We start from the raw sequence: 18,908 nt of genomic DNA, 5'->3' as shown, positions 1-18,908 counted from the left end.
GTTACATTCACTGGAATGGTTACTGCTGAAACAGCGGTTAAGTTCATGTGATCAGTCTTTAGCCAAGAAGGATTTCCCAAGGAATTGATAATTGACAATAGAATACAATTAACCTGCTGAAATGCAACACTACTTCAGTAGCAATAGTATCAAGCGCAAAATAGTTTTTTTATACCAGTGGAGAATTAATGGTGTAGTTGAGAGAATGAACAGACTGGTTAAAGAAAGTCTTTAATTTACCAGTTTGCAAATGAGACCATGGAAAAAAACTTTATGTGAAACACTGTTTGCTTACAGGACCACTACACACTCAACAGGAGTATCACCCTTCAAACTGTTAGAGGATGTAAGGCCAATACGTGACTTACTATCTGTCAAATGCTTATACAGTCTCCTTTTTCAACCAAACATTCAGGTGAAACTATTCATGAATGTTTTAAGAACAAAAAGGAGAAATACAGACAGTATGTAGATCATAAGAAAGGTGCTAAACCTCACAAGCTTTAAATTGAAAATTCTGTTCATGTGAAGCTGCCATGCAGAGTCAAAAAAGGGCATTCAAGACATTCATGTCATCTGCAGCTAACAGAAATCTGAGGAGATTCCGCTGTATAAAAAAATGGAATATTTCAAGATTATCCACAGCTCATCAGCTAGCCGCTGACGAAGAGAATCACAATTTCCACCTTGGACCAGAGAGCATCAATGACACCGATAGCGATGATGGATAATCTGTACTAGTAGGAATTGCTCCCTCACCTAGTCTCATTCCTGCCTCTCCGGGTATTAGAGGTGTGAGACAAAGAAGACTGCCAAAAAGATTGGAAAACTTTGTTACTGGACTTAAGTGATGGTTTGGATGCGACTGTTGAAAGTTTTACAATGATTATTCTAAAGGGGATTGTGTATTGTAGCTATCTAGGTGCACATAGCAACCCCAAATTGTGTGTGTAAATTTTGTTCCTAGGTGGGTCCTATAAGCTTGAGTCCAGGAACTACAACTCCCAGGATGCATGGGAGGAGAGTGAGAAGTGGAAGAAGATGGAAAGACAGAAAGAATGTGAGATTGGTGAAAGAGTGAGGGGAATAAACCTCACCTTTGCTGTTATCAAGCTTCCTGAGTTTTCCTCAAAGGGGAATAGTACAAAAATTAATATGGAGGAAAAATGGAGTGGGGGGGACTCAAAGAAGGCAGAGTGGCCCAAAGGATAAGACACTGGATTAGGATTATTAGAAGAATAGTATTGTAAGTACTAATTGGTATTTATAGCTTATTACTAAAATATTAATTTCTTCAGTGGACTGGGGTGGGAGTGAGGGAAGGATTTCTTCACATCCCCAATGTAATAATGTTGTGACAAAATTGAAAAGAAACTCACTATTAAGATTCTGAATCTATCTAAACCTATGCTAAAGTAATTAGATGTCACAGAGTTTCAGATTTGTGAATGCTATGTACCACATCTGTTACAATATTGATAGAGCCAGATAAGGCTGAAACTTGAATTTCAACTTTGAAGTTTCTTGATATGGTTAGTTTGTCTCACTAATGTTATTTAAATTAGGATATAAATTTTCTGATGTTAACAAAATATACTTGTTGGAGTAACAAATTCAGGATCCATTGTATTTCGGTCTGGGTCATCCAACTGGTCTTTTTTGTCTTTAGTTTCTATGATTCTGTTAGTTTAGATTTAGCTACTTTTTAAAAGTGGCTTTTGGCACTCTGTACCATAGATTCCAAGTGAGTCAATCCTTATCATGCAGATCACTGACCTGAATCTGCAGATACTCTGTTACAATCTTGCCTGCCAATCGAGCTGCCAAGCAGGCTAATTAAATACCAGACCTGAAGCATATGCAGTTTTAGTTGAAAAAAGTGACCCTGCTTTTAAAGTGGCCATTTAAAAATTCAGCCATTATTATTTTCTCTAAAATATGAAAAAACTATTTGAACATATAACTGATTAGTTTAAACCCTGACAATTAATCAAAGCCATTTTTGAGTTGTAAAAATGTGAAAAGCACTTTAAACCAGTTTGTCACATTATTTTAAAAATTATATAAAAATTAAATGTAGAACAGATCAATTTTTAAAAAATTGTTCCAAACATAGGCTACATATATCCAACTTTATCTTAAAGCTTTAGCTAGGTTTTAGACTCTTAAACCAAGATGTAGACAGACAACCTTACCTGTAACGTTTCAACGGTCTAATTATCAAAACATTTTCACAGAATCAACTATGAAATACAACAACGTTGTAAAATAATAGTTGCCACAGTGCCTTTTTACATAACTATGAAATTACTAGGTTTGCCACCTGTCAGATATTCACAGACTGTTAGACTAATCCCTTCTCCCTTGAACTCTAGCACTGGGCAATGCGGACTGCAAGTACAGGGGAGGAGATTACAGGTCCTTTATTATTTGTCTGTGGACTCCCATGCATACTTGTGCTGAGGTATAAATAATAATTTAAAAAATTGCAGGAGAGCAAAAAAAGTTTCTCAAGCTGGATGACAGAGAATAAATAGACTGCCAACTACAGTACACAGCTTGCCTGCACATACCCACATGCAGGATGCAGAAGAAAGGCAGAATTTAAAAGGCTGTTCTTATCAATAGAGAGGCAGAAACTGGATTTTTTTAAATTCTCTCTCAGCAACCAGAGGCTCTGCAGTGAAGTTTTCCTCTCCAGCACTGAAAACATTTGGTTAAATTACAAACATGCTGTTGGACCTTCCTGTAGTGTTTTTATTTTTAAATAAAAATTAAAGGTGACAAACCCAGAAGTCTCAAGTGTTGCAGTGAATTACAGCACATAAAACAATGAAACAAATGGATTTACACATAAATTTATCATTCCTACCTTCTAAATATTTAGAGACTTTCTCCAGTCGGACTGGCATATGATAAAGGAATGAAATAGAAAGATGCAACATTTAGCTTTAAGAAACTATTTATAGAATTTAAACTGAGAATGAAATGTAAGTAAGTTAGTTAAGAGAGTCTAAATTTTTATTATTATTTACAGTACAAAATAAGGAGGAGGTATTTATTCAAACCTGATGTTAGGCCAGATGCTCTGTTCTTTTTATCCTCTACTATTTCATAGAATGGGCCTATCACTTGTAGTAATTCTTCAACTTTCTCCGTCATTGGCATACTCTCAAGAATCTGTACGAGTCCAAAATACAAAATGTCTTGTGAAACAATACATTAACGATTCATTTTATTTAACTTAGTGCCAAATTTCCTTATGTTCACTGCAATACTTATATAGCAATAACGTGTCACAAAATAAATTTTATAACACTCTGTTCAACTCTGCATTTTAACATTATATAGCAGGGATGGCCAACCTGTGGCTCCGGAGCCACATGTGGCTCTTCAGAAGTTAATATGCGGCTCCTTGTATAGGCACAGTCTCCGGGGCTGGAGCTACAGGCGCTAACTTTCCAATGTGCTGGGGAGTGCTCACTGCTCAACCCCTGGCTCTGCCCCCACTCCATCCCTTCCCGCCCCCTCCCCTGAGCCTGCTATGCCCTCGCTCCTCCCCCTCCCCCTCCCAGCCTTCTGCACGCCTTGAAACAGCTGATCAGGAGGTACAGGGAGGGATGGAGAGGCACTGATCAGCAGGGCTGCCATTGGGCGGCAGGCGCTGGGAGCCGGGGGGGAGCTGATGGGGGACTGCTGACATATTACTGTGGCTCTTTGACAACGTACATTGGTAAATTCTGGCTCCTTCTCAGGCTCACATTGAATAAACTGTTTATTGTAGTTAAGGGAGTCCATCAGCATATCAATTACAAATTCCAACGTTTATTACCTCAGCAATTTCAAACTAAATCAGGTAGAAGTTTGACAGACGGGGGTGTGATCACGTGCAATGTGCTTTTTAATCAGTTTTTCCTTGAGGAAAATGAAACTGAGGGAACTCCTTTCCAACATATTTTTCTTTTTATTTGACATATCCTATCCTCTTTTGGCTGGGTGCAAGCACCATGTTATGAGGTGCCCATTGTGCCCTTCTAATTTACCAGCTGCATATACCAGCTGCCACTGTCCACAGCAAAAATCCCCCCAAATCAGAGGGACAGAATCAAAGTAAGGACATTCCAAAAATCACATGATCAAGACAGAAAATTAGGGGCCAACCCTGCTCCCTTGAAGTCAGTAGCAGCTGGATCAGGTTTTCAGTTTACTAATCCAACACACCCTAGCACCAGAACAGGCATTCATATCACAGCAAGGTGTGCAGTCAAACAGACATTCGGCAGAACAGAGATGGCAGAGAAGATACTGAAACTGGCAACAAAAAGTAATAAGTCTGCAGTTTTCTAATCCACTTGGGTGGCTTTTGCTGATTCCCCCTTTTAAACAATAATTCCAGGAAAAGATGCAGGCAGCAGTGGCAGCAAACCCTCTTCCTGTAAGACAGCAGCAATAGCTATGGTAAGCCCTTCCCAGACAAAGCACCAGGCAAGGTAGCAAGTAGTTGCAAAAGAAGCTACAGCAAACCATCTGCAAGCAAAAGCCCCACACAGATCAGCAGGAAACAGTAGCCATGACAAACCCTGGCTATGCAAAACTCCAGGCTGACTGGAGGTGGCAACAATAGCAATCAAAGCTAGTTTTGCAAACCAATCACAAGTTATCAAAAAAGCAAAACTCCCATTAAAGAGTAGCTTCAGTGAGTTTCCAATCCATTTTGTGCATAAACAGAACAAATTATTCTAAATTCTAAAGGGGGAAACAAGTGAACTGCTCAGATACACTGCTGGAAATTAGCGAAAGAGATTTTACCACCTTTTCTTTTATACAGCTGTAGAAAATTAAAACTTTGTCACAGCCTAACTTGGTTTGCAGTGCATTTACATCTACATGCTGTGCTTTCAACTCAACTGAAAAAACTGCATCAAAACTTAAATATAAATGTCACTGCTGCTCCTCCACACACCTCACAAAAACTACCCACATAATCTGGACAATTCTCAGAATCATTCTGGGCTTTAGCCACAACAAATTTTAATAGAAGTTGTGTGGTGAAAGTCCTTTTGAAAATGTATGTCTACAGGTGAGCACTACTGGGGGGGGGGGAAGGACTATGGCTCTTGTCTCAGTCTTATTTCAGCCTTGGCGGTAGGGAAGCTGCAAAGTAAACCTGATCACTAATCTTGTGTTTGGGTAAGGTGGGCGACTTTCACCTGCCCCGCCACTCCATACCCTTTCTGCACAGAGCCAGAATCAAAGGCTCTACCGGGGAGGGGGGCGGAGGGGGGGAGGAGCTAATGTGGGCTAAACAAAAAATTGGGTGGGCTGCCCTATATATTTTGCTGGCACACATACATGTGTGTTTTATCTATATTATCCTCAAATGGGAGAACAAAAATATATACAGACAGATCCATTTTAAACTTCAGCTATGGCAGCTCACTGGTGCAACATTTATTCACAGAAAATCAATAGAAAACAAAACTAAGCCAATAAATAAATAAACTAATAACAACCACCACCAACAAATGCAAACTTCTGGGAAAAAAATTACTGGTTAAATAATATTAATAGCTAATTACTTTAAATTGGAGAACATACTGTTATTTTTAAAATAACCGTTTGCACACAGCAAAGTATGATATCTGGAAGATTTGGAGACTCAGAGCCATAATACTACAACTCACACTGCGGTCATTCTGGAGCAGAGGGCCTCAGTGCTAGAGAGGGTTAAATGAGCACAGGTACTATAGGAGGCATTACTGGGATACCTTCGGCTTAGGGTTGCTAACTTTCTGAGTGCAGAAAAACAAACACCCTTGTCCTGCCCCAAGGCCCCACCCCTTCTCTGAGGCCCTGCCCCCACTCACTCCATCCCCCCCCTCCCTCTGTCACTCGCTCTTCCCCACCCTCACTCACTCATTTTCACTGAGCTGGGGCAGGAGGTTGGAGCGCAGGAGGGTTCCGGCCAGGGCTGTGGGCTCTAGGGTGAGGCCGGGGATGAGAGGTTTGGCATGCAGGAGGGGGCCCCAGGCTGGGGCCGAGGGGTTCAGAGTGTGGGATGGGTGCGGGTTCTAGGAGGGAGTTTGGAAGTGGGAGGGGGCTCAGGGCTGGGGTGCAGGAGGTGGTGTGGGCTCTGGGTAGCACTTACCTCAGGTGGCTCCGGGAAGCGTCCGGCATATCCCTGCAGCCCCTAGGTGCAAGGGAGGCCAGGGAGGTTCCATGTGTTGCCCTCGCCCGCAGCTCCCATTGGCTGCAATTCCCGGCCAATGGGAACTGTGGAGCCAGAGCTCGGGGGCAGCGCGCGGAGCCTCCTTGGCCAACCCTGCACATAGGGGCTGTTGGGACATGCCAGCCACTTCTGGGAGCCACGCGGAGCCAGGGCAGGCAGGGAGCCTGCCTTAGCACTGCTTCACCACCGACCGGAATTTTAACGGCCCAGTCAGTGGTGCTGACCAGAGCCGCCAGGGTCCCGGTTTTCGACCAGAACACCCAGTCGAAAAGGACACCTGGCAACCCTACTTTGGCTCGGTCTTCCATCCTTAGCAGCAGCTGCAGGAGGCTGTGAGCAGGAAGGGGGATGGATGTTTAGTCTATGGCGATGAAGCTTCCCCTGGGGGAGGCTAACTTCCTGTCCTGCCTCTTCTGCCATGGCCCCCACACACACTCCACCCCCGCTCCACCACAGACCCTCGCTCTCCCCCATTATACCTGCTGCCCATGTTTACTTTAACTGTGATTCCAGAGGCTAGTAAGGCACCTGAAAAGTCTAGGGTTTTTGCAGATAATAACTTAGAAATTAGCTGACAAGAGCACTGCATCTCATTCCTATATAAGGAAAGAAAAAAATATACACAAATACCAATTAAAGCCATATTTTAAGTTTATATGTAAAATTTAGAACAATCAGGAGATAATACAGCAAAATATTCCCAATCGTAAGCCTTGAGGTATCAGTTTTGGAGCCTTAACACAGATATCAGAAAGACAAGTTTGATACTTTGTACACTATCTTTAGTGGAGCTAAATAAAAAGAAATCAAATCTGACTACTTTCTCTAACAGACACACTGTATTACTGCCATTATTGCCTCCAATATCATCAACTGTTTTTCACTCCACTAAAAACTATTTTAATTTTCACATACATGATTAAAGTTTTTCTCTTTTATTAAGACAGGAATTTATTTTTCCACTTATTTTTGCATTTATGTTTGCCAGTCACAATCATGTATGTGACTCTCTAACATTTAACTCCATCATCACTATTAGTGTCAGACTTGGAACTGCATTTATTTTTGTACAAATTTTAAGTTACTTTACAGTGTCTAAAATTGTGTTTTTAGATAATGTTTTTTTCTTTTTTAAACTGGCATTGTTAAGGTGAGTACAAGCCAAATTTACATTCTAGAAGGATACTATTATTTGATTGTACCACTTTAAATAATGAATGACAAAGCACAATATGGCAATAAAAGTAATAATGATAATTACTCCAGCCAGGACAGGTTAGGCATTTTAGAAATTACTACTCAAAAAATTAAATTTAACTTTGAAAAGAATAAAATTACAGAGAATACATATTTCAGTAGGAAGTACCAAGAAATTACAAACAATAATAATAATAATATTACAAGTGTGAGAGACTGCAGAGGCGAGAAAGTGGGAGACGGTGTCTGAGAGACTGGGAGAGTGTGTGTGAAACTGTGTGTGTGCCAGCGTGCTGTCTCTTTAAGCCGAGCACCCAGGAGCCTGAATGCTTGTTCAGCAGCAGCCACAGCTCCCACTCCTGACCCACAAGAACCAGCACCGATAGGCTCCTTGTCCCCCCACCCTAGTTCAGCAGACTCCCACTCAGCCCAGCCACCTCTAGCAGTGGGTGAGTTCGCCCAGCACCATGCCAGCCATGAACCAGCTTCCCAAAGAAATGGAGACTGGCAAATTTTGGGGTGGCTATAGCCCCGCAAACCCCCACCCCCAGCAGCACGCTTGGCCAGAATACATGGGCTTTATGTGGGTAGAGGGGATTTCACCCTGTGACATTGTTTGCTATCAGTTTATCTTATGATAACATTCAGAGGGCATACTTTCATTTAATTTTACTATCTACAGTACTGTTCAATGATAGTTATTTTGAAGAGAACAGGCTACTTCTATTAGTTATTTCAATGGCTCTTTTGACAATTAAGATTATGGAGTAATGAATGGCCAAATTCTGCATTATTCATTCAATTAAAACTCCCATTAAAATCAATGAGAGTTTTGCTTGAGTGAAGACTACAGAATTTGGACAACTGTCCTAATTTAAAAAAAAAAAAGTCATCATTAAAGAGTAAGAATAACATGGTGGTTGGTAGAACAGAAATAAAATGTTATAAAAACCCTTTAAAGGAGGTTAATAGCCTGACTTAGAAAAAAAGATAGCATATTCTGAATGAAAACTGCACGCTCTGTCCTTAATACTAACCTGGCTATAGTTATGTTAAATTACATACTTGTCCTTGCTGCAGCTCAAAGTATGTAAGATCATTCACTGTTTCAGAGACCTACTAAAAGGGCTGTAGTCAAAAGACAGGATGAGTTAAGGACAGAGCAGCAGTCTTAACTCTGAATTTGTCTAGCTACTTTATTTAAGGATTTATATTATGCTCATTAAGAGAACTAGGAACAGTTATAAGAATTTTAAAAATCTCTATTCCCAACAATAGACCAGAAACATTTGTTTGGGTCTAAATCAGACTCCTGATATTAAATACTAGAGGCGGTTTCAAATCTAGGTTCTAACTCATTGTCCTCCAAAGTTCAAAGATGTTCAGATCCAGAGTTTTGGTTCAGCCCATTTTGTTAATTAACTACTTCCCAAGACTCTTCCATGTAAGGGTCCCATCAGATCTCAAACTAGAATTCAGATGCAAAATTTACTGCACATTCAGCTTTTTTCCTTTGAGATCTCTCTCTCTCTCTCCTTCCCTAGTTTGTTCTGAATCAGCTGCCGTTTCAGTTCCAGCGTTTCACTACAGCTCACTTGCAAGAGCTGCATTGTATTTGGGCCTCTCATTTAAAACATTGTCAACAGGTTCCCTAGAGCTCTTAAACTTCAAAACTATCACCACCAGACAGTTTAGAGTTAAGTTAATTCAGCAAACTCACAACACGAATGAAAGCTTTGCTCGCAGCTAGTGAAATATTTTCTTTATTTTTTTTAATCTTCTAAATATAAAGTTACTTTTGAAGATACATAGATTTGAATTACTCTTACCTTTTTCATTTCTTCAACATATGCTATCATGGCTTCTTCTTTGGGCATATCCCCCAAAGCACTCCAAGCATCCCTAGGAATGAAAACCATGGATATCTTCAGAACACCCATGGTCTGCCTGTATTTTTCAGTCCAGCCTTAAGTAAAAAGTGTTTCTTATTGTGTCTGCAATTTTGTGTGTAAAAATACAATAATAATAATAATCTAACTAGCTGGTTCAAACACAAGAATGGCCCTACCGGGTCAGACCAAAGGTCCATCTAGCTCAGTATCTTGTCTTCTGACAGTGGGCAGTGCCAGGTGCCCCAGGGGGAATGAACAGAACAGGTAATCATCAAGTGATCCATCCCCTGTCACTTATTTCCAGCTTCTGGCAAACAGAGGCTAGGGACACCATTCCTGCCCAATAGCCACTGATGGACCTATCCTCCATGCATTTATCTAGTTCTTTTTTAAACATTGTTATGGTCTTGGCCTTCACAACATCCTCCAGCAAGGAGTTTCACAGGTTGACTATGCGCTGTGTGAAGAAATACTTCCTTTTATTTGTTTTAAACCTGCTGCCTATTAATTTAATTTTGTGACCCCTAGTTCTTGTGTTATGAGAAGTAGTAAACAACACTTCCTTATCTACTTTCTCTACACCAGTCATGATTTTATAGACCTCAATCATATCTCCCCTTAGCCGTCTCTTTTCCAAGCTGAAAAGTCCCAGTCTTATTAATCTCTCCTCATACATAAGCCATTCCATACCCCTAATAATTTTTGTTGCCCTTTTCTGAACCTTTTCCAATTCCAATATATCTTTTCTGAGATGGGGCAACCACATCTGCACACAGTTATTCAAGATGTGGGCATACCATAGATTTATATAGCAGCAACATGATATTTTCTGTCAGATTATCTATCCCTTTCTTAATTATTTCCAGCATTCTGTTCACTTTTTTGACTGCCACTGCACATTGAGTGGATGTTTTCAGAGAACTATCCACAATGACTCCAAGATCTCTTTCTTGAGTGGTAACAGCTAATTTAGACCCCATCATTTTATATGTATAGTTGGGATTATGCTTTCCAATGTGCATCACTTTACATTTATCAACATGAAATTTCATCTGCCATTTTGTTGCCCAGTCACCCAGTTTTGAGAGATCCTTTTGTAGCTCTTCGCAGTCTGCCTAGGTCTTACCTATCTTTAGTAATCTTGTATCATCTGCAAATTTTGCCACCTCATACTTTACCCCTTTTTCCAGATCATTTATAAATATGTTGAATAGGACTGGTCCCAGAACAGACCTCTGGGGGACACCACTATTTACCTCTCTCCATTCTGAAAACTGACCATTTATACCTACCCATTGTTTCCTATCTTTTAACCAGTTACCAATCCATGAGACCACCCTCCCTCTTATCCCGTGGCAGCTTACTTTGCAGAAGAGTGTTTGGTGGGGGACCTTGTCAAAGGCTTTCTGAAAATCTAAATACACTATATCCACTGGATCCCCTTGGTCCACATGCTTGTTGACCCCCTCAAAGAATTCTAGTAGATTGATGAGGCATGATTTCCCTTTACTAAAACCATGTTGACTCTTCCTCAACGCATTATGTTCATCTATATGTCTGATAATATTGTTCTTTATTACAGTTTCAACCAGTTTGCCCGGTACTGAAGTCAAGCTTACAGGCCTGTAATTGCCAGGATCACCTATGGAGCCCTTTTTAAAAATTGGCATTACATTAACTATCCTCCAGTCATCTGGTACAAAAGCGGATTTAAATGATAGGTTACAGACTAGTTAGTAGTTCTGCAATTTCAGATTTGAGTTCCTTCAGAACTCTTGGGTGAATACCATCTGGTCCTGGTGACTTACTGCTGTTTAATTTATCAATTTGTTCCAAAATCTCCTCTAATGATACCTCAATTTGGGACAGTTCCTCAGACCTCTCACCTAAAAAGAATAGCTCAGATCTGGGAATCTCCCTCACATCCTCAGCTGTGAAGACCGATGCAAAGAATTCATTTAGTTTCTCCGCAATGGCCTTATTTCTCCCAGTTACCTGATCTGGGAGCATAATCAGGTAACTGGACATCTACTGAGAGGCAGCATGATCCAGTGGATAGGGGACTGGACAGTGAGTCAGGAGACAAGTTCTATTCCAGATTCTGACCAACTGTTTAGCATTGGACAAGATCAGTTTTGAAAGAGATGGGACCTTCAGAAAGGTATTTTTAATATTAGCCATATACATATTTATACATATAAGCTGATGTATAAACACAACCAGAATTATGTACAGGCCTATTTAATCTTTTCTATTAAGACTTACTCCAACAGGAAAGTAGCAGCCTAAAAATAAAATTGCTTACTTATCTCTAACACAATATACATTATGGGTTTGGGGCCATATTGTATCCATTCATAAAAAACCACAGGTGTCCCAGGAAACTTTGAGATTCCAATGTCCATTTCCTTGCAAGTCTTCCCTGGGGGATGAGAAGAGGTTTGCGGAGTGTTGTATTAAATTTAAATGGAATAGATGGTCTAACCTAATTAGCTTAATTTAGTTACTGTTTAACATTAAACAGTGCTGAACAAGATTTTAATACAAAGACTTTAATCTGCTTAGTACTATGGCAAACACATTATTAAAAATTAATAAAAAAGTTTAAAAGAAAGGTAAAGAAGAAAAGGAAAAATGGTAAAAATATTTGAAATGTAACGTATTGAATAAGGCTTTTATTTTAACAACATCCATTGTTCTTTTTCCCTTTAGCTGGAGAGAGTTTTTAGAAGAGAAAAAACACACACCCTTGTTTGCCTGTCTTAGATAGTATCAAAGATGGTAATAACTGTCCTTTGGGGGAAAAGAAAAGAAGTTAGTTTAGACAGATTGGAGCTGTTGTAGTTACAGTCCAATCCCATTTCATCCCAGGTGGTGTTCATCTCAGCGGGAGCCAGTGGTGATGTCATCTGGGTCCCCCTCTCTGGCCTGATCAGGATCTCTCTCAGGATCAGGATAATGGAGGCCAAGAGTCACAGGAGATGGTGGGAGTGGCAGTGAGGATGATGAAGTTCACTCCAGTAGCCAATTTTTTTTTTTTTTTTTTACCCAAAGTCTCTTTCCTTAAGGACCCAAAATAGGAGTGATGGGTGAAATTATTTTGTCCACCAACAGAGGCCTAATTTTTGACATATCAGTTTTGGTTCACTGATTTCTGGTTCTACACTTTTCTTATTTATCCAGCAGGATCTTAACACAGTCCTTCAGTTAGATCAGTATGCCTTGTTGCTTGGACTAATACAGTCTGGCTGGCTAGTTCCCTTTCATAACTTTTCCAGGTTAACATTTGTTATAAATTAGTGACATTTTATGCACTTAAGCTCATAATTAGAGTAAATTTGTAGATTCAATTATTACAGCAGAGGACAAGGAGGAGTCTCCTACCTCCATGGATCCCTGAGATACAGGAGGAGAAATCCCATCCTACGCAGAGCTGGCCTTAGCATTTTGGGGGCGGGGGGGCAGGGGGCATACATGTCACTGTACGCAGGGAGGATCAGCAAAGTTATTCAGAGGCATTTCAATGTTAACTAACTAATTTTAAATAAAAAGCAAGCCAGTGAGTGGTTGATTTTTAGGACTCATGCTGTAGAAGTGGAGCTCAGATGCTTGAGCTGGCGTCCATATATAGTTACCAATATTTTTTGAAAAGCTTTTCAAGAGATGATTGTATAAACGTAGGTCTGGAGGTCATAGTTTCCCTCTCCCCAAATGCTGAAGAGCTTGGTGTGCTCACTGGATTAACTTTAGGATTTGTAAAGTGCTTTACAGTACTTACATTAATCATCATCATGATTGCCTGTGAACTAGGCAAGCAGTATTATCTTTATTTTACACACTGGAAAACTGTAAGGTACAAACATGGAGTGATTTGACTAAAGCCACAGAGGGAATCTATGTCAGAACTGGGATTAGAACACAAGATTCCCTTACTCTCAGTCCTGTGCTTAGTTCATTTGATCCTTTCTTTCCTACTATTAAATTCTCCATCCAACTTGTAGTAAAAGCCCAGATTGTCTGTTCTGTAATGGAGCCATCTCAGGTACAGGCAGTCAGATGGGAAGGAACTTGTTGCCACAGCCTAAGAGCACTGCCCCCCTACTGGTGTAAACTGATTTGGGCTCCCCTAAATTCTGGGCAGAGGAGGAAATACTGCAGAGGTACTACAATGAGATCTGTCCAAGCTACAGCATCCTCAATTTTAGAAGCAAAGGGAATGTCCTCTCCCCTAACGTAAAGGCTGGGGCACAGGAGGAAAATCCACAATATACATACCAATTTCATTATCAAGCGAAGGGACTTTTTGAAAACACACACACACACACACACCCCCACACACTACAGTTTTGTTCATTGAAGTCTTTAAAAAGAGAGAAGACGCTCTTAGACAAAGTTTCAGTACAAATAACCAAACAATCTCTCACACACAATTACCATTTATATCTACCAATAGGATCCCAGAATCCAGGTCTTGGACTGTTACAGGGTCCTTGGGTTGCTTGCTTATAAAAGCTATAGAACTTGAGCATCATTTCATTCGTTGGCTGGAATGAACCTAGTGAAAACATTTTAAAATCAGTGGAAATTGACATTAAAGACATTTAGTCTCTTTTATGCATTGTTAATATTTCTGTGGGAAATTAACCTGCACTTCTTATAACTCACAGCATGATAAAGAGTCTGCTCCTCAAAGGCACGATTCCCCCTGAAGTCAATGGAGATGGTGGGGGTTAATACATTTCTGGATTACACCAGCGTGAATATTTTACTGATTGAGAGAAAATTTCAGACCTAGTTTAAGGGGCTGCATGATCAATGACTTTGGACTTTAAGCTCCACGTTCAGACAGAGGGACTGCAAAATAAGTCACCCTGACCACTTTAAAAGGACACAATCAACTTCACCACATTTGTCTGGATTTTGAAAAACTATTTTTACCTATAGCAAATAACATAATTGACAGATTTGAGATCAAAATGTTTCACTATTTCTTCAGTTTGTTTACTTTAGGCATTTGACAGCACTTTCTGTACAGTCACTGTTTTCTCAACAGAAAACATGTGTACAGACAGGAAAATCGGATTTTTTGGCAGAGGGAATTCACGCTCAGGCATTTCTCCTGAAACAACTTTTAAGTTGAAATCTATTCAGTTTTTTTAAAAAGCTGACAATGATCCTTTAATTTTTGCCCTCACAAAATCAATTATAGTTTAAACCAGTTTGTGGTGAATTTTTTGGCTTCTCTGTTAATGTAAGATCAGTGTCTGTTTGATAATAGCAACAAATAAAAACTCTAGGGGAAAAAAAAGTCTTGTCCTCAATTTTTGCAATTCTTCAAAACACATTTAATAACTTTGTTTACTCTTCAAACTAACAAATTCACGGTGATTGCTGTGAAGTCATAAAATCATATTAGGGATTCCAAGGAGGCAAGTACTTTCGCCTACTTTTGCAACAAAGGTGGAATGGGAACGAGTAGGATAGTAAAAGCTACATTGTTTACATCAACAAAACACCTCCTATGTGAACAAAATGCATGCTTAACATTCTCTGGAGAGACAAAGAAATTTGTTCTGTGGCATCAGGAATGATCAAACATATTTTGAACTGCTCAGGAAAACATATTAAAAGCAAATTTTAAAACTTGATCTGCTGGGCCCCTGCAAACCCTTACTGTACAGTATTTATTGAACCACTGATTGCAAATATGAAAAAATTTCAGACGATACCATGTCTAAGTGGCTGAACAAATAAGTTATGAATAAGCTTTTGGCCCAGAAGGCCAGCGTAAGGAACAGCTCTGTCACCATGTTTAATGGCTGGTGTCACTCAGACAGTCCCCTCATCATCTGTCAGCAATTCCCTAGCCCCTCTGGGGGACTCCCTGGCATTCCGGCTGCCTGCCAGGTACCCTCGTTTAGAGCTCTAGAGGGGACTTATGGGGAGGATGTGGCTGCCTTGGCAGAGCTGCAGGGGATGGGGAAGAGAAATCAGGTTTATCTTGTCCTGGCGGGGAGAGGCGGTGCAAGGGAAGAGCCAAGGATTGCTCTCCTAGAAAAAGAATATCAGGGTTGGAAGGGACCTCAGGAGGTCATCTAGTCCAACCCCCTGCTCAAAGCAGGACCAATCCCCAATTTTTGCCCCATCCCTAAATGGCCCCCTCAAGGATTGAACTTACAACCCTGGGTTTATCAGGCCAATGCTCAAACCACTGAGAGATCCCTCCCCCCAAGAAAGAAAAGGAGGACTTGTGGCACCTTAGAGACTAACAAATTTATTTGACCATAAGCTTTCGTGAGCTACAGCTCGCTTCATCGGTGGCAAGGCTGTAATCGGCCTGCGCTCCAGATGGCAAAAGAGCAGGCGAGCGTCCGAGTCCGCAGGTCTCCTCTCCTCCGGCCGGCTGCAGCCCCACAGGCCCTGCACGGACACAAGCCCCCTGGCCCCGCTCACTTACCATTTTTGGGCAAGCTCTGAATCACCTTCACGGCCGCCTCAAACCTGGTCTCATGCACCGAGCCGGTGTCCGCCATGCCCCCTGCCTTCCCCTCGGCCACAGCCGGGCCCGAGATGTGTCAGCTGGAACCGCGCGCGCAGCGGCAGCAGCAGCAGCAGCTCCCCCTCCCCGCGGCGCCTGCATCCAACTGACCGGAGACAGGGGGAGAGGAATGGGCGACTGCTCCGCCGCCTCCCGGGCCGCCGCCCACGGCAGGAGCAGCCCCGCTCGGCACTCAGAGACTGGGGCAAAGGGCATGAGGGTCCAACACTCCCCCCACATCTCAGCCCCTCATTCCCGCCACCCCGCCCCGGCCGCCCGACGCCCTTCCATAACCCAACACTGCTCATCCTCCTCCCCACACACACAAACACACACCCGCAACCCCCTGTGACCTCCCACCTGTCCACTGAATCGCTTCCACGCATCACCCAACCAGCCCCCCCCAACACGCACCCCTCGCTTCCTCCCTGCCCGTCCCAGCTGCCCCTTCATCGCCCCATCTCCTGCCAAACCCCGTCCGAAAACGCCTCCCCAACTTCCAACATCTGCCCCTCAGGTCATGTCCCCTAACTAACCCCCCCCCCCGACACACACACACCCTGTATTACACCGTCCTCCACCCCCCCCCCACTGCCCCGAAACAGCCCCCCCCCGCATGCCCCTGTGAGCTCATCCACCGCCCCGAAACAGCCCCCCCCGCCGCATTGCCCCTCGGAGCTCGCCCCCCGCCACAGCCTGGCCGTTGAAAAGGCCCACGATAAATAGTCACCCCTTTCCCCAGCTGTCAAGAGCAAACACGGTAGCCAAGGCAGTGGCAGCTGGTCCTGCTCCCCGTAGCAAACACAGAGCGAGCCGTTTGTCACGCTACATGGGCACCTACCTTTGCCCAGGGATCAGGCCCTCCTGTAATGTCTCCCAGCAGCGGCCCTCAAGTCAGCCTTCGGGGTGGCCTCCGCCCCGAGGCATTCTGGGAAATGTAGTCCACGCTGCTGCTCCACTTCCGGTCTGGGGCCTTGCTGTGGGCGGTAACCCTGCCTGTGTGTTGTGGTCTCACAGGCACAAGCAGCAGCTGGCGGCCTGGTCTGACGACCCCGGAGGCTCTCTGGAAGAGAACAGGAACATTCCGGCCTCAGGGAATGAACTGATGGTACCTTTCAGACTCTCCGTGACACGAATGATGATGATGATATAGAGAGCACCTTTCGGTCCCAGAGAATCACAAAGCCCTTTAAAAACACAACCAGCTCATATCTCAGGTACACAGAGGGCTCACTTCACTGCCTGTACCATCAGTGAATGCTTAAAGTGTGAGGCAGGACACAGCAGCACTTGATACACACACCCTAGTTTAGAACAAGTAGTAGATTTATTTACTATATTATTTTATCTCTGGATTGATAATATTGTAATTTCAATTATTTTTCCAAGCCTATTCTGAACAGTAATGATTTAAATTGGAGGTTCAAACATGGAGCATCTGAAATGCTGATCATGTTAAATGGTTCAAGCAATAAGATAGCAATAAGATTACATGGGCTGAGGAAACAATTTTCTCCCCTCTCCCAAACCTGTTATCTTACCTAGTTTTCCCCTTTGCTTTCCTTCTTACTTTCTTTTCCTCCTATGGTGCCCAGCCTTTGCTTCCTTGAGATACACACAAAATACCTTGGTTGCCTTACATAGATCCCCCAGATGCACTCAGTCTGTTTAACTGCTTGCCTTCTCACACACACATGCACTGGATCACTGATTAACTTCACACACATTTATTATCCCAAACTGCCAGTGTACATACATGTAACTTTAGAAATTTTAAAGGGATACTGTTAAGTTAAAAATCTTACGGTCAGCATTTTCAGAAGCAGGAGCCTAAAGTTAGACTTCCAAATTCATATTTAGATAAGTAAGTAAACCAAACAAGATATCAGTAGACTACCACTTACAGGTTAAATACATAACTAAATTACCAAAGTGCTGAGCATCCAGCACTATAGAAAATCAGGCCAAAAATATACCAAACCATCTTGCCTTTGTGATAAGAGAAATAATTTATCAACAGAGTTGTAGGATCAGTTTACAGCCCTTTTGACCAGACTTCAGTATTAAAAACCTTGAACTCCTACTAGTTCAATTTCCTGATGCAAAAATAAACAAAAAACAACCTAACCCACTCACACCCAGACCAACAACTGAATGATAGTTGTCTGTTCACATTATATGCCCTCTGGTGGGAAAGAAAAAACTCCACAGAGAGGGAATTAAAGTAGATCAGCCTTTGCCCTGCTGAGCCAGTACATTCCACTGGATCAACAGCCTTCTGGACAGGTTAGGGCTTTGCTGGAGAGAAGCTTTTACTTTCAGAGCTACTCAAATTGGACTATTGATATTGGATAAATGAAATTAAGTGTCATGAATACTCAGGGCCGGCCCACAACATTTTGGCACCTGAGGCGGGGAGCTCAAATGATGCCCCTATACCCCCTCGCTTGGGCCAAAACTTTGAAAGGTCTCAGTTCTGCTTTCTTCCTGTTCTACTCCTTCCATGGTACTGCTCTGCTACCTACCCCAATAAAGGAGAACTAACAACTTAAAATGCCTTGTTCAAAAATATTAAGTAACACTTAACTTTCAGGTTTCAGAGTAGCAGCCATGTTAGTCTATATCCGCAAAAAGAAAAGGAGTACTTGTGGCACCTTAGAGACTAACAAATTTATTTGAGCATAAGCTTTCGTGAACGACAGCTCACTTCATCGGATGCATTCAGTGGAAAATACAGTGGGGAAATTTATATTCACAGAGAACATGAAACAATGGGTGTTACCATACACACTGTAATGAGAGTGATCAGGTAAGGTCTAATGAACATAAACTGAATTTGTGATTTCAAGTACACTGTAATTTAAATACCACTAACAATCAGTAAATCCAGAAGTTAGACCTATTCCCATTATTAATAGTATTAAGCCTCTTGCCTCCCCAAATGTAGAAGTCAAACAACGCCTCTGGCTGGACAATGACCCTCAAACCTTCCTAGTTACATCTGAGAAGGAGGCACTAGCATTCTAGTGGCCCGCAGAACAATTTGCTTTGA

The 18,908-nt window shown here is 42.1% G+C and overlaps 1 protein-coding gene across 7 annotated transcripts in view; it reads right to left on the bottom strand.

Annotated features, from left to right (window-relative positions):
• The window catches only part of ACBD5 (acyl-CoA binding domain containing 5), a 56,478-nt gene extending 39,022 nt beyond the window's left edge, over positions 1-17,456 (bottom strand). Inside the window, exons 1-6 of one of the 7 annotated variants that reach the window (XM_043541375.1) lie at positions 17,398-17,456; positions 16,698-16,919; positions 15,776-15,962; positions 13,753-13,873; positions 9,256-9,328; positions 3,069-3,180 (exon numbers count right to left, since the gene is read on the bottom strand). In XM_043541375.1, coding sequence (XP_043397310.1) covers positions 3,069-3,180; positions 9,256-9,328; positions 13,753-13,873; positions 15,776-15,851 — 382 coding nt within the window. In that variant the 5' untranslated portion in view covers positions 15,852-15,962; positions 16,698-16,919; positions 17,398-17,456. Of the gene's footprint in view, positions 1-2,872; positions 2,906-3,068; positions 3,181-9,255; positions 9,329-13,752; positions 13,874-15,775; positions 15,963-16,697; positions 16,920-17,397 lie in introns of those variants that run through there. The other 6 variants (XM_043541374.1, XM_037890891.2, XM_037890893.2 and 3 more) reach the window with 6 other exon arrangements.
• Positions 17,457-18,908: the final 1,452 nt, after the last annotated feature.

This window comes from Chelonia mydas, chromosome 2 (genome assembly GCF_015237465.2).
Source record: "Chelonia mydas isolate rCheMyd1 chromosome 2, rCheMyd1.pri.v2, whole genome shotgun sequence".
Classification (NCBI taxonomy): Eukaryota; Metazoa; Chordata; order Testudines; family Cheloniidae; genus Chelonia; species Chelonia mydas.
This window is presented reverse-complemented; position numbering and strand designations above follow the sequence as displayed.